The 15,201-nt window shown below is 39.3% G+C and overlaps 1 protein-coding gene across 1 annotated transcript in view; it reads left to right on the forward strand.

The window, feature by feature from the left end:
• Positions 1-15,201, forward strand: part of LOC133574941 (E3 ubiquitin-protein ligase UHRF2-like) — a 58,959-nt gene that overhangs the window by 23,928 nt on the left and 19,830 nt on the right. The window contains exons 2-5 of the mRNA XM_061927307.1: positions 6,146-6,553; positions 10,924-11,213; positions 14,244-14,462; positions 14,567-14,676. Coding sequence (XP_061783291.1) covers positions 6,146-6,553; positions 10,924-11,213; positions 14,244-14,462; positions 14,567-14,676 — 1,027 coding nt within the window. The remainder of the gene's footprint in view (positions 1-6,145; positions 6,554-10,923; positions 11,214-14,243; positions 14,463-14,566; positions 14,677-15,201) is intronic.

Raw genomic sequence — 15,201 nt, forward strand, 5'->3', positions numbered from 1 at the left:
ATTTAATCCTACCCCGTCTCTTTTATATAACAGTTGCTAAAACTTTTGTTCACTTCCTGTTCTCAATTTATTCACAATATACTCCATAAATAATCACAATAAAAATAAGTAAATAAATAATAATTGGGTGGGCTTCATGGTGGCAGAGGGGTTAGTGCATCTGCCTCACAATACGAAGGTCCTGAGTAGTCTTGGGTTCAATCCCGGGCTCGGGATCTTTCTGTGTGGAGTTTGCATGTTCTCCCCGTGACTGCGTGGGTTCCCTCCGGGTACTCTGGCTTCCTCCCACCTCCAAAGACATGCACCTGGGGATAGGTTGATTGGCAACACTAAATTGGCCCTAGTGTGTGGATGTGAGTGTGAATGTTGTCTGTCTATCTGTGTTGGCCCTGCGATGAGGTGGCGACTTGTCCAGGGTGTACCCCGCCTTCCGCCCGATTGTAGCTGAGAAAGGCTCCAGCGTCCCCCGCGACCCCAAAAGGGAATAAGCGGTAGAAATGGATGGATGGATAATAATTGGTGAAGTAAGTTACATTTCATATGATGAGATAAGTAAGATTATTTTGAGAGTGAAAGAATGAAAGAATGGATTAATTAAATAAATTCAGAATGTTTATCATGGTTCTTCTTCTTTGTACTTTGTAAACACTTTAAGTTTGAAGAGTTTCTTGAAGTGGATCATATCAGTACATTGTTTGATTGCTTTGCTTAATCCATTCCATAATTTAATTCCACATACTGATATACTGAAGGTCTTAAGTGTTGTACGTGCGTACAAATGTTTTAAATTACATTGCTCTCTAAGATTATATTTCTCCTCTTTTTTTTGAGAATAATTGTTGTATAAGCGGTAGAAAATGGATGGATGGATGGATTCTTGGGTAGCAGGTTATAGTTTGCTTTGTGTATAATTTTAGCTGTTTGCAAATTCACTATGTCGTGGAATTTCAGTATCTTTGATTAAATAAATAAAGGATTTGTATATATAATGTAGTCTAAAACTAACAGAACATAACAAAAAATAAATACAATGTCAGTAGGGGATCAGCATTAGAATGCAATAATTGACAATGGTGATCACATACTTTTTCACGAAAATCAACCGATACTGATCGGTGGATGATTGATCTGCACATCTCTATTATTTTTGCATTGTAGAACTATAATTAAGCCCTATAAAATTTGTTTTATGTCAGGAACGGAGTAATAGGATTTATAGGATTTGTTATGGTAAAGAAAGTAGAAAATGAGCTGAGTCATCCACGTTTTGTGTCGGTGTTTGTCAATATGACTACTTTACCCCCCAAAGCTGTAAATCTAGAGCACATGTTGTCCAGTACCTGGTTTGTCCAAAGCTTTGTTAGGAACGATAAGTGTAAAAAACGACTTGACATTTCCCTGAGTCATATAACGAGGCTACCAGAGGCAATGTGTGTTTATATTTGACTGCATTATTTATGACCGCAGATGGAATCACTGTGCACATTGAAGATATTAGTACATGGTTTACTGCGCGTTAAACCTCTGTTAGGGTGTTGTGTTTTGTCGTGCTGCTTGCAATTGGAAGCACCGAGGGGGCTGATGGTAATGAAGATGGGGAAAGCGCGAGCCACCTGGATGGGAGTCGATTTTAATGCGGTGCAAGCCTCAACCCCAAGATTATTTGTTGTATTTATTCGACGCCTTGTCATCAACTGGCGAAGGTTAAACCTAATCGTAGGCTTAAAAAAGTGGCTGTTTTGCACCGCATATCTAAAGTCCATGTGGCGATAAAGACCAGGCAGCGAAGGGGGAAATGGCGCCCGTTCCTCCCTCATACGACACCCTTCCCCCACCCGACGCCCCTCTCGCTACGTCTTCAACTTCCTCGCCAAAGAGACGGGAAGGACAGCTGCGTCCGACCGCCGTGCAACGGCTTTGAGATGAATGTCGCCCGTAGTGCAGGCTCAGTACTCTTAGCAGTAAATATGGAGGAACCGCGCTCTGCAAAGTCTGCATTGATGCTCGTCGACAAGACCATCTTATGTTCTTGATACAGGTTCTTTGTCGGGTGGGGTGGCGGGGACTGCACTCGTTAGGTATCCATGGCAACCCATCACTTTTTTCCCTTTTCTAAAGAAACCTGAGTACAGGATATGTCACTGTTGAGTCGCATTTCATTGCTGAACAGCATGGAAGTATTAAAGTGTTAAAGGCTCCCAATGATGCAAAAGTGACTTTGAAATGGTGTTGTACTCGAGCTGCAACGATTAATCGATTAAAAAAAAGCCTCAATTTATATTCTCTTACTTCGGTTAATCATCAAATGAGTGTAACAAAAAATAATTGATCAACTCCAGTCTGCCTGGAGTGCCCAAAACGGTCAATACGTGGACATAGATGCTCTCATGTGCTGCAATAGAGCGCACATGAGAGCGGTGGCGTGTGGGTGCAGCGATCTGTGTGGCGGCAAACAAATTAGTGCAGTGTTTTTTAAAGGGGAACATTATCACAATTTCAGAATTGTTAAAACCATTAAAAAATCAGTTCCCAGTGGCTTATTATATTTTTCGAAGTTTTTTTCAAAATTTTACCCATCACGCAATATCCCTAAAAAAAGCTTCAAAGTGCCTGATTTTAACCACCCGTCCATTTTCCTGTGACGTCACATAGTGAAGCCAACACAACCAAACATGGCGGAAAGAACAGCAAGCTATAGCGACATTAGCTCGGATTCAGACCCGGATTTCAGCGGCTTAAGCGATTCAACAGATTACGAATGTATTGAAACGGATGGTTGTAGTGTGGAGGCAGGTAGCGAAAACGAAATTGAAGAAGAAACTGAAGCTATTGAGCCATATCGGTTTGAACCGTATGCAAGCGAAACCGACGAAAACGACACGACAGCCAGCGACACAGGAGAAAGCGAGGACGAATTCGGTGATCGCCTTCTAACCAACGATTGGTATGTGTTTGTTTGGCATTAAAGGAAACTAACAACTATGAACTAGGTTTACAGCATACGAAATACATTTGGCAACAACATGCACTTTGAGAGTGCAGACAGCCCAATTTTCATCAATTAATATATTCTGTAGACATACCCTCATGTCAGCAGGCCAGGGAAGCTAGGGTCGATATTCTTCTCTTGATCATCTTCGGGACGGTGTGAGCCAAGACATCCAGGGGGTTTAGCTCGCTCGTCTGCGGGAACAAACTGCCGCCATTGCTTGCCGTGCTACCGAGGTCGTTTGTCCCTGAATTGCTCACACACTCCGGCAGATTCAATGGGGGTCTGGCGGCAGATTTCTTTGACTTTATCGTTGGAAATGCATCTGCTTTGAGTGTCGCAGGATATCCACATATTCTTGCCATCTCTGTCGTAGCATAGCTTTCGTCGGTAAAGTGTGCGGAACAAACGTCCAATTTCTTGCCACTTTCGCATCTTTGGGCCACTGGTGCAACTTGAATCCGTCCCTGTTCGTGTTGTTACACCCTCCGACAACACACCGACGAGGCATGATGTCTCCAAGGTACGGAAAACAGTCGAAAAAACGGAAAATAACAGAGCTGATTTGACTCGGTGTTTGAGAAAATGGCGGATTGCTTCCCGAAGCGACGTCACAACGTGACGTCATCGCTCCGAGAGCGAATATTAGAAAGGCGTTTAATTCGCCAAAATTCACCCTTTTAGAGTTCGGAAAGCGGTTAAAAAAAGATATGGTCTTTTTTCTGCAACATCAAGGTATATATTGACGCTTACATAGGTCTGGTGATAATGTTCCCCTTTAACCATTGTTGGGCCATGGGCGCCCATTTGAGTGCCGCATAAAAAAATCTGTTTTCCAGCAGTGATCTGTATGGGCTGCAGCTATACTCAATTGTAATACACTTTTCCACCACTTGTGGCAGTAATGACAATATCAAACAAACAAAAAAAGGCTGGAGCTAATGTCATAGAGAAGTTTCTTAAGCGCAGAAATTAGGACTAAAATGATGACGCTGTATTTTCATTTGCTCTTAAATCTTATTGACAGTGTAGTTAATAAACATATTTATTAATGATGTGTTTATTTTAGGGATGTCTACCGCGTTAACTAGAGATGTCCGATAATATCGGGCTGCCGATATTATCGGCCGATAAATGCTTTAAAATGTAATATCGGAAATTATCGGTTTCAAAAAGTATAATGTATGACTTTTTAAAACGCCGCTGTACGGAGTGGTACACGGACGTAGGGAGAAGTACAGAGCGCCAATAAACCTTAAAGGCACTGCCTTTGCGTGCCGGCCCAATCACATAATACCTACGGCTTTTCACACACACAAGTGAATGCAAGCATACTTGGTCAACAGCCATACAGGTCACACTGAGGGTGGCCGTATAAACAACTTTAACACTGTTACAAATATGCGCCACACTGTGAACCCACACCAAACAAGAATGACAAACACATTTTGGGAGAACATCCGCACCGTAACACAACGTAAACAGAACAGAACAAAGACCCAGAACCCCTTGCAGCACTAACTCTTCCGGGACGCTACAATATACACCCCCCGCTACACCCTACCCCCCTGAACGCCAGACCCCCAACACCGCCCACCTCAACCTCCTCATGCTCTCTCAGGGAGAGCATGTCCCAAATTCCAAGCTGCTGTTTTGAGGCATGTTAAAAAAAATAATGCACTTTGTGACTTCAATAATAAATATGGCAGTGCCATGTTGGCATTTTTTTCCATAACTTGAGTTGATTTATTTTGGAAAACCTTGTTACATTGTTTAATGCATCCAGCGGGGCATCACAAGAAAATTAGGCATAATAATGTGTTAATTCCACGACTGTATATATCGGTATCGGTTGATATCGGAATCGGTAATTAAGAGTTGGACAATATTGGAATATCGGATATCGGCAAAAAAGCCATTATCGGTCATCTCTAACGTTAACTGTAAGTTCCTTTAACGGCAGAAATTTTTTAAACAAGAAATTTTTAAGAATACGCGTCCTTTTTGAGCCGCGGGACGTTCTGTTGGGGGAAAATTGGCTGCGTTCACCAGTTGATGATGAGCCACAAGCTGGAAAATGGTGGGCAGAAATGGCCAAAGAAAAGGGTACTCTATGGAAATATCAGGTCCAAAGCCATGACAAGCTGTTCTCCTGGCAAGAAAAGACCATTTTTTCGCAGTGAGCCGTACTTCACTGTAGCAAATGCCGGCTGCACGCGTTGTGCAAAAAGGTGGGTGGAGCTTTAGATTACAGTTAAGGTGCTTTGATAACATGAACTGTAGATTGTTACTCTGACTCTTTAACAGGCTAAATATTAGACTTTGTAATAAATAGAGAATGTTCACACATTGTCATGCAGAGATATGAAGACCATTAACCAGTGTAACATGTAATGTTACACTGTGAAAGGACTGCAGTCTACCTTGTCTGTATGCACATGTGTCATGTGAGCAAGTTTTAATGTTGTAAATGTGATGTTTTATGTATTTGTTTACTGTTTTTAATGTAACCTTGCTGCTGCCCTCTTGGCCAGGTCTCCCTTGGAAAAGAGATCTTTGATCTCAATGGGATTTTACCTGGTTAAATAAAGGCTAAAAAAAAAAGAAAAAAAAAAAAAAGTACAGAATATGAGAAGCATTTATTCAGGTAAAAATATCGCAGATTGAATTACCAAACATCTTTGACAATCAAACTACGGTCGTAACAGTCCACATTTTGTGTTATTAATGCGTGAAACTTGTAACTGAAAATGGTGTAGCTCCTCCTCTGAATGCAAGTGCTCCTACAGCAAGAATACAAACGCTGTATTACTACAAAATACCAAATCTGGCAAGACACCAATGCACTGCAAGTCATTTTGTATATATATGTGTATATATTCCATAATGTATTGAAATGAACCAAGTTACACAGTTGTAAATATGCCCAATACTAGTTGGCACTGTCTTCAAATACATAGCATCCTATTGTTGAGACAAGATGGATACAAAAGTTATTTGTGAATCTTCTGTTTTTAATAAAGCGAATATATTTGTTATAATTCATTAATCAATGGATGAGATTACTGAGATTGGTGGTGATGTGTACTTCCTCATCAAATCTCATTTTTTACAATTTTTTTTTGTATCTCAGCCATCTTTTTGTTGTTTTTTTAGATGGAAGATGGCCAGACGCTGTTTGACTACAACGTGGGTCTCAATGACATCGTCCAGCTCCTCATCCGCTCCCAAACGGACCCTCCGGACAGCCCCTCGGCCAAGGGCTCGCTCAAGGACTCACCCAGCGTGTCATGTACCTCTGTCCCGACCTCCGCCGTCCCTCGCTGTGAAAGCCCCGCCTCCCCTGCGCCAGAGTCCCCTGTTGCTATGGAAACCCCCCCCACTAAAGACAACGACAGCAGTGACATTATCGACCCTGCCAGTGATACCAAGGCGGACACGGTTACTCCTTGTGACTTAGCTGGCATCAAAAATGGACTCAAGCCCCGCAGTCCGACGCGGGACACCCAGCCGCCCACATCCAGCAAAAACACGCTGGTGGACCCTGGAATCGGGGTGTACAAAGTAAGCAAAGTAATGTAATAAATATAGATATGTACCGTATTTTTCGGACTATAAGTCGCAGTTTTTTTCATAGTTTGGCCGGGCTCCAGTGTGACTTAGATGTTTTTTTCCTTCTTTATTATGCATTTTCGGCAGGTGCGACTTATACTCCGAAAAATACGGTACATGTACATATATATATATATATATATATATATATATATATATATATATATATATATATATATATATATATATATATATATATATATATATATATGTGTGTATATATGTGTATATATATATATGTATGTATGTATATGCTGTATGTATATATATGCATATATATGTGTATATATATATGTATATACAGTCGTGGTCAAAAGTTTACATACACTTGTGAAAGACATAATGTCATGGCTGTCTTGAGTTTCCAATAATTTCTACAAATCTTATTTTTTTGTGATAGAGTGATTGGAGCACATACTTGTTGGACACAAAAAACATTAATGAAGTTTGGTTCTTTTATGAATTTAGTATGGGTCTACTGAAAATGTGACCAAATGTGCTGGGTCAAAAGTATACATACAGCAATGTTAATATTTGCTTACATGTCCCTTGGCAAGTTTCACTGCAATAAGGCGCTTTTGGTAGCCATCCACAAGCTTGAATTTTTGACCCCTCCTCTTGACAAAATTGGTGCAGTTCAGCTAAATTTGTTGGTTTTCTGACATGGACTTGTTTCTTCAGCATTGTCCACATGTTCTCAATGGGGTATAAGTCAGGACTTTGGGAAGGCCATTCTAAAACCTCAATTGAAATGATTGGAAACTCAAGACAGCCATGACATTATGTTCTTTACAAGTGTATGTAAACTTTTGACCATGACCTAAAGTGTATCTATATATGAATGTGTAATTGTGTATAGATGTACCGTATTTTTCGGACTATAAGTCACAGTTTTTTTCATAGTTTGGCCGGGGGTGCGACTTATACTCAGGAGCGGCTTATGTGTGAAATTATTAACACATTACCGTAAAATATCAAATAATATTATTTAGCTCATTCACGTAAGAGACTAGATGTATAAGATTTCATGGGATTTAGCGATTAGGAGTGACAGATTGTTTGGTAAACGTATAGCATGTTCTATATGTTATAGTTATTTGAATGACTCTTACCATAATATGTTACGTTAACATACCAGGCACGTTCTCAGTTGGTTATTTATGCGTCTTATAACGTACACTTATTCAGCCTGTTGTTCACTATTCTTTATTTATTTTAAATTGCCTTTCAAATGTCTATTCTTGGTGTTGGGTTTTATCAAATACATTTCCCCAAAAAATGCGACTTATACTCCAGTGCGACTTATATTTTTTTCCTTCTTTATTATGCATTTTCGGCCAGTGCGACTTATACTCCGGAGCGACTTATACTCCGAAAAATACGGTATATACATATGCACTAATGTATATATATGTGTATGTATGTGTAGATATATATATATATATATATATATATATATATATATATATATATATATATATATATATATATATATTAGGGGTGTAACGGTACACAAAAATTTCGGATCGGTACGTACCTGGGTTTAGAGGTCACGGTTCGGTTCATTTTCGGTACAGTAAGAAAACAACAAAATATAAATTTTTTGGTTATTTATTTACCAAATTTGTAAACAATGGCATAACATACATATACACACAGGGTTCATTGCCAGGGTTAATGCGGTCAACATATATAAAATAAAAACTAAATAAGATAAGGCTCAGAATGGTTTCTTAACAAAACCTTTCTATATATAAAGTGCTTTTTTTGATTGATTGATTGATCGATTGAGACTTTTATTAGTAGATTGCACAGTACAGTACATATTCCGTACAATTGACCACTAAATGGTAACACCCGAATAAGTTTTTCAACTTGTTTAAATCGGGATCCACGTTAATCAACATTAAACTGCCTCAAGTTGTTGCTCAGATTAAATAAAATGACACAACTTTTCTTCTACATATAAAAAGTGCAACATTAAACAGTTTCAAGTCAACTCAGCCTCAGATTATTACCACTGGCCCGGTGTCGGTCAAAGCCTAAAATGGCACCAAGTGTCCAAATTGATGAATGTTTGGGTTTAACCATATAAAACTAGCTAAAAAGTTATTTAAAAATGCAATTTTTAAATAACTTTTTAGCACATTTTATATGGTTAAACCCAAACATTCATCAATTTGGATACTTGGTGCCATTTTAGACTTATGCCGGTTTGGTGCCATTTTAGATTTATGCCAGGTTTTTAAATAATTGTGTTTGTTTAAAATTACAAATTAAGTATTTTGATACTTGGCACCATCTTGGGGGTATGCTAATGTCTGTTATAATAGCGGGTTAATGTTAACATGCTAACCATTTTTGCTAGCTTTTTAGCTAATATTGTATGGTTAATCCCTAAAATTATGGATTTTGATACTTGTCTCCATCTTGGAAGTATGCTAATGCCTATTATATTAGCATGTTAGTGTTAGCATGCTAACATTTTTAAATAACTTTTTAGCTAATTTTATATGGTTAAACCCCAAAATTCAAGGATTTGGATACTTGGTGCCATCTTATACTTATCTTGCTTTGACCGACCCGGGCCAGTGGTTCCTGGTACAGATAGCGACTTGGCTTCATCTTAGAATTATGCTAACGTCTCTTTTATTAGCATGCTAATGTTTTATGACAGCTTTTGTACTAATTATGTATGTTTACGCCTACAAATAGTGGATTTTGGTATTTCCTCATTTTGTTTAAAACAATTTTGGGGGGATTTTGATACTTGGCACTATCCTGGAAGTATACTAATGTCTATTATATTAGCATGTTAATGTTAGCATGCTAACATTTTTTGCTAGCTTTTTAGCAAATTTTGTATGGTTAAACCCAAAAAATTCATAAATGTAGATACTTTGCGCCATCTTAGATTCATGTGAGGTTTTTAACTCATTTTGTTTGTTTAAAAATACAAATTATGGATTTTGAGAATTGGCGCCATCTTGGAAGTATGCTAATGTCTATTATATTAGCATGTTAATGTTAGCATGCAAACATTTTTTGCTAGCTTTTTAGCAAATTTTGTATGGTTAAACCCAAAAATTCATGGATTTGGATACTTGGCGCCATCTTAGATTCATGCGAGGTTTTTAACTCATTTTGTTTGTTTAAAAATACAAATTATGGATTTTGAGGATTGGCGCCATCTTGGAAGTATGCTAATGTCTATTATATTAGCATGTTAATGTTAGCATGCAAACATTTTTTGCTAGCGTTTTAGCAAATTTTGTATGGTTAAACCCAAAAAATTCATAAATGTAGATACTTTGCCCCATCTTAGATTCATGTGAGGTTTTTAACTCATTTTGTTTGTTTAAAAATACAAATTATGGATTTTGAGAATTGGCGCCATCTTGGAAGTATGCTAATGTCTATTATATTAGCATGTTAATGTTAGCATGCAAACATTTTTTGCTAGCTTTTTAGCAAATTTTGTATGGTTAAACCCAAAAATTCATGGATTTGGATACTTGGCGCCATCTTAGATTCATGCGAGGTTTTTAACTCATTTTGTTTGTTTAAAAATACAAATTATGGATTTTGAGGATTGGCGCCATCTTGGAAGTATGCTAATGTCTATTATATTAGCATGTTAATGTTAGCATGCAAACATTTTTTGCTAGCGTTTTAGCAAATTTTGTATGGTTAAACCCAAAAAATTCATAAATGTAGATACTTTGCCCCATCTTAGATTCATGTGAGGTTTTTAACTCATTTTGTTTGTTTAAAAATACAAATTATGGATTTTGTGAATTGGCGCCATCTTGGAAGTATGCTAATGTCTATTATATTAGCATGTTAATGTTAGCATGCAAACATTTTTTGCTAGCTTTTTAGACAATTTTGTATGGTTAAACCCAAAAATTCATGGATTTGGATACTTGGCGCCATCTTAGATTCTTTGACCGACCCCAGGCCCGTGGTTCATGGTATAGATAGCAGGCCCATCAAAATTTAAGCGGGAATTTTCTAGTTATTATATGCTTAAGTGCTTAACTTGGCCACACATTACTACTACTCAACATCAATATTGTTAAATACTTACAATTTTGTCTATAGAGACAATTGTATGTTTTTTACCATAAATAATAACAATCTGCAGTAGGACATTGGCATAACATTTTTTTTAAGTTGCATTGAAAATCATTACATTAGATTTAACAAAGACTTGATTTTGTGGTCCAAATGATGGGTTGTCTTATATTTGGGTCACTATGCTCATTGATTCTGCTAGAAACTGAATAGAAGGTTGATTCAGTCGCTTTGTCCCCCTCTAGATTAACGAGCTGGTGGACTGCCGAGACGTGACCGTAGGCGCCTGGTTTGAGGCCTGCGTGGAGAACGTGACCCGTCCTCCTAAAGCGCCCACCAAGGGCAAGGTGGGGCGCCCCCCCAAAAGGACTAACGGCAAGCTGGAAGGCGAACAAGGCCAAAGCACGGACACTAACAGGATTAACGCTAATGCCTTGAACTCTGAAACCACCGGAGCGTCCACCTCCCAGACAACAGACTCCACGGAAGTCAAAGGGCGAGACGAGGACGTTGTCTACCACATCAAATACGAGGAGTACGTTGCGTCGCATTTATTTATTTTTTATGGTATTTTTGAGGCTACATTGTGGAGATAATGAGTTCTCAATGACGTACATGCAACCACTGAGTGATAAAAACCAACGCGTGTTTCAGTAGCGGCGGCGAGTCATCAAATTGGCAAATTGGTCTTGCGCGTACCTCTCTTTTCCATCAAATGTAGTCTGGAAGCTGCCGTTTCCATGGTAACCTCCAAGTTCTCCGGAGCATTACTATTTTTTCCCCCCCTTTTTCTACATCTCCTTTCGCTTTGTCTGTAATTGCTGCGAACGTGTCGTCAGTGAAACATGGCCGTCTTGTGCACCAAAGCGACTCCATCGTGTTTGGAATGCGCATATCTGTTTTTCGTAGTTACGTTTGTTTTTTTTTACAACAAGCTTCGCATGATGTGTTGGACGGAGAACCCCATGGTTACGTAATGAAGGACAACAAAGGCCTTATGGTATTAAACCACAGCGATGTTTCGTCTCAGCCAACTGCAAAGCGAACGCAGACCCCTCTTAATGTTAAAGGAGGTCCAGACAAACAGCCTTTTAGATTTACATTAAAAAACAACAAGGCAAAAACGCCTCGCCCTCTGCCTTTTGTCCCGAGCAGCGTCTTGGATTTCTTCCGCCATCTCGTTTGCCAGTGAAAAGAGTGGGAGGGCGGGCAAGCCCTCCCTTTTTGTGCTTGCCTTCTTCCTGTGCGCGCATACACACCCGTGTAAATACCTGCATGGACACATGGTCATGGAATCGCAATCTGTGTAAGATAGCCGTCATGATTTTTTGTTGCTATTATATCTCATTTCGCTTTTTTGTCGTGAGCGCATACTTGCCAACCCTCCCGAATTTTCCGGGACACTCCCGAATTTCAGTGCCTCTCCCGAAAATCTCCCGGGACAACCATTCTCCCGAAAATCTCCCGATTTCCAGCCGGAAAACTATATTGGGGGCGTGCCTTAAAAGCACTGCCTTTAGCGTCGTCTCTCCCCTGAAAAGGAGACTATTATATATGTCTCCGTTATCCATAGGTTTATCTATAACCCATAAAGTAGGCAGGCACAGAGCTATTTCTCAGCGTGTGTTTATTCCAGCCGGCACGTTAATACACTGACACACAACATCCGGGTTCCCATCATGCATTGCTTCAAAACTACGGCAAGTAGTAATGTCCAAAAACATAACAGAGACGAAGCAGAAGAACAAAGAAGAGACATGGCGACGACGAGTAAGAAGAAGTACGCTTGCAAGTTCCAAAATGATTGGAAAAAATAATTTCAGTTCATCCAGGACAGCTCGAAGGGGAAGGGGTATGCTGTCTGAAAATTTTGTAGATCAGACTTCTCCATTGAACACGGTGGCCGAACGGATATACTCATTCATGAACGGATTATATATTAAAGTTAAAGTTAAAGTACCAATGATTGTCACACACACACTAGGTGTGGCGAAATTATTCTCTGCAATTGACCCATCACCCTTGATCACCCCCTGGGAGGTGAGGGGAGCAGTGGGCAGCAGCGGTGGCCGCGCCCGGGAATTTTTGGTGATTTAACCCCCAATTCCAACCCTTGATGCTGAGTGATATATATATATATATATATATATATATATATATATATATATATTAGGGCTGCAACTAACGATTAATTTGATAATCGATTAATCTGTCTATTATTACTTTGATTAATCGATTAATAATCGGATAAAAGAGAAAAACTACATTTCTATCCTTTCCAGTATTTTATTGAAAAAAAACAGCATACTGGCACCATACTCCTTTTGATTATTGTTTCTCAGCTGTTTGTACATGTTGCAGTTTATAAATAAAGGTTTATAAAAATAAAACAAAAATAAAAAAATTGCCTCTGCGCATAGCATAGATCCAACGAATCGATGACTAAATTAATCGCCAACTATTTTTACAATTGATTTTAATTGATTAGTTGTTGGATCCCTAATATATATATATATATATATATATATATATATATAAAAATAAGAAATACTTGAAAATTATTTAAAAAAAATATACAAATATTGGCGACAAAGAAAGTACGTTTCTTACAAGTATCATCCCACTGATACTTGTAACAAACTTACTTATTCATCAATCAACTCTCACTGGGTTGTCGATTGATGCCCTGTGTGAAGTTGGCCCCATTGGCGTTGTTGGGCCCCCCTAAATAATTTGGTGTTATATTTTTTTATTTTTTTATTTTATTGACATATTATAAAGTGGCCCAAATATGAGTTTAAATAATCATTTAACCTGTCATTATTCACTTCATAGCGTAAGGTAGAGAGCCCCTTTAGTGTGTCGGTATCCAATCCATTCCACTTGTTCATATAGAAAATGCCCACATAACTCAAACTCCAGTCCGCATTTTCTCTGCGACCTTGCTTGCGGTCCTTGGACTTGTTCATATAAAAAATGCCCACATCATTCGTAGAATCTATATCAAGTAATATACATAAAATAATGAAAAAAAAACCCATCATTAAATATATTAGTTTTATTGTATTGTTACATTAATAGCTGGTGTATTATAGGATGGCTTGTTATTTCATAGGATTTTCAGAGGGAGGAAAAACCAAGACATTTAATATAAAATGTCAAATTGATAAATACATAAAAAGAAAAAGAAAAAAAATGGTTAAAGCCATCGTCCCGGTGAGCATTTCATTTCGTCCCGTGCAATAATAACAATGAATAATTTCTAAGTCTTTGTTAGCCGTTTGTGAAGTTTTGTGCTCGTGCGCTACGTTCGCTCGCATCTTGTGCATCTCCTGGGGGCTAAGCCCCCCCTGTCCTTAAAAGCTAGTGACGCCCCTGGTTGGCCCCCTTATTATTGCAAATAATAAAATAGGAGAAGGAGATGTGCCATGACGCCAGAAAAGTAGTTCCTTGGTGTTACAATAAAAAATATCGCTATAGCCTGGTTAATATGCGTTGAATCCCCATTACCTGAGTTGCAACCCATTGAACACAACACCTGTGTTACTCTCTCCTCCTCGGTCAGCTATCCGGAGAACGGACTGGTGGAGATTCGACCATTGCACGTGCGACCACGCGCTCGGACCCTGCTGCGCTTCGACCAGCTGATGGTGGGCATGCAGGTGATGGTCAACTACAACCTGGAGACGCCTGAGGAGAGAGGTTTCTGGTTTGACGCCGAGATCCAGACTCTCAACCAGACCTCCCGCACCAACAAAGAACTCAGAGTCAAGATTCTCCTGGGGTGAGGGTCTTCCTCTTAAGTTTGGGTCCACTCCACACCCTTCTTCTTCTTCGCAATCTTCCTCTCTTCTCATTGTTCTGCGTGTGTCTTTCACCATCTTCCAGGGGTCCTGAGGATGTGATCGGGGATTGTAAGGTTCATTTTATGGAGGAAATCTACCAGGTGGAGAAACCAGGAGCCCCGCCGTTGTCGGCTGCAGACGGACAATTTAAACGTATGTGTGGTATTGATGGAATTTACAGTTGCCTGAACAGGCTGCGGTGAATATCAAAAGTACACAAAGTTAGCCTGATTAGAAATTGGTGTAATAATTGCTCACTGTAACCTTGATCCATGTTTCAAAATCGATGAGGTTCACTTTGTGGCAGCAACAAACAGAAATGGTAACAATTACCCCAAATACCAAATACACCAAATATAAGCCACACCCCCTAAATTTGAGGGAAAACATTTTTCCCCCATATATTATCCGCACTAGATGATGCCGCAGATATATACGTTTGGAAATTAATTTGTGGAAGTCGCGTCCTAGCAGCTCCACTGTAGACACGGCACAAGTGCCAAGCGTGCAGGTTTAACAAAGTTTTAATGATTGTCACAAGATTTTTCAAAATGTCTTTCCGCATGCCGTCACTCCCAATCCTCTCTCTCGCTCTGCTCCCGACCGCTTACTGTTAAAGACAACAGATGATTAGATTAACACGTACCACCTGTGAAATCTAATCACCTGCCAGCTGTG

The sequence above is a fragment of the Nerophis lumbriciformis genome, linkage group LG32 (assembly GCF_033978685.3).
Source record: "Nerophis lumbriciformis linkage group LG32, RoL_Nlum_v2.1, whole genome shotgun sequence".
NCBI lineage: Eukaryota > Metazoa > Chordata > Actinopteri > Syngnathiformes > Syngnathidae > Nerophis > Nerophis lumbriciformis.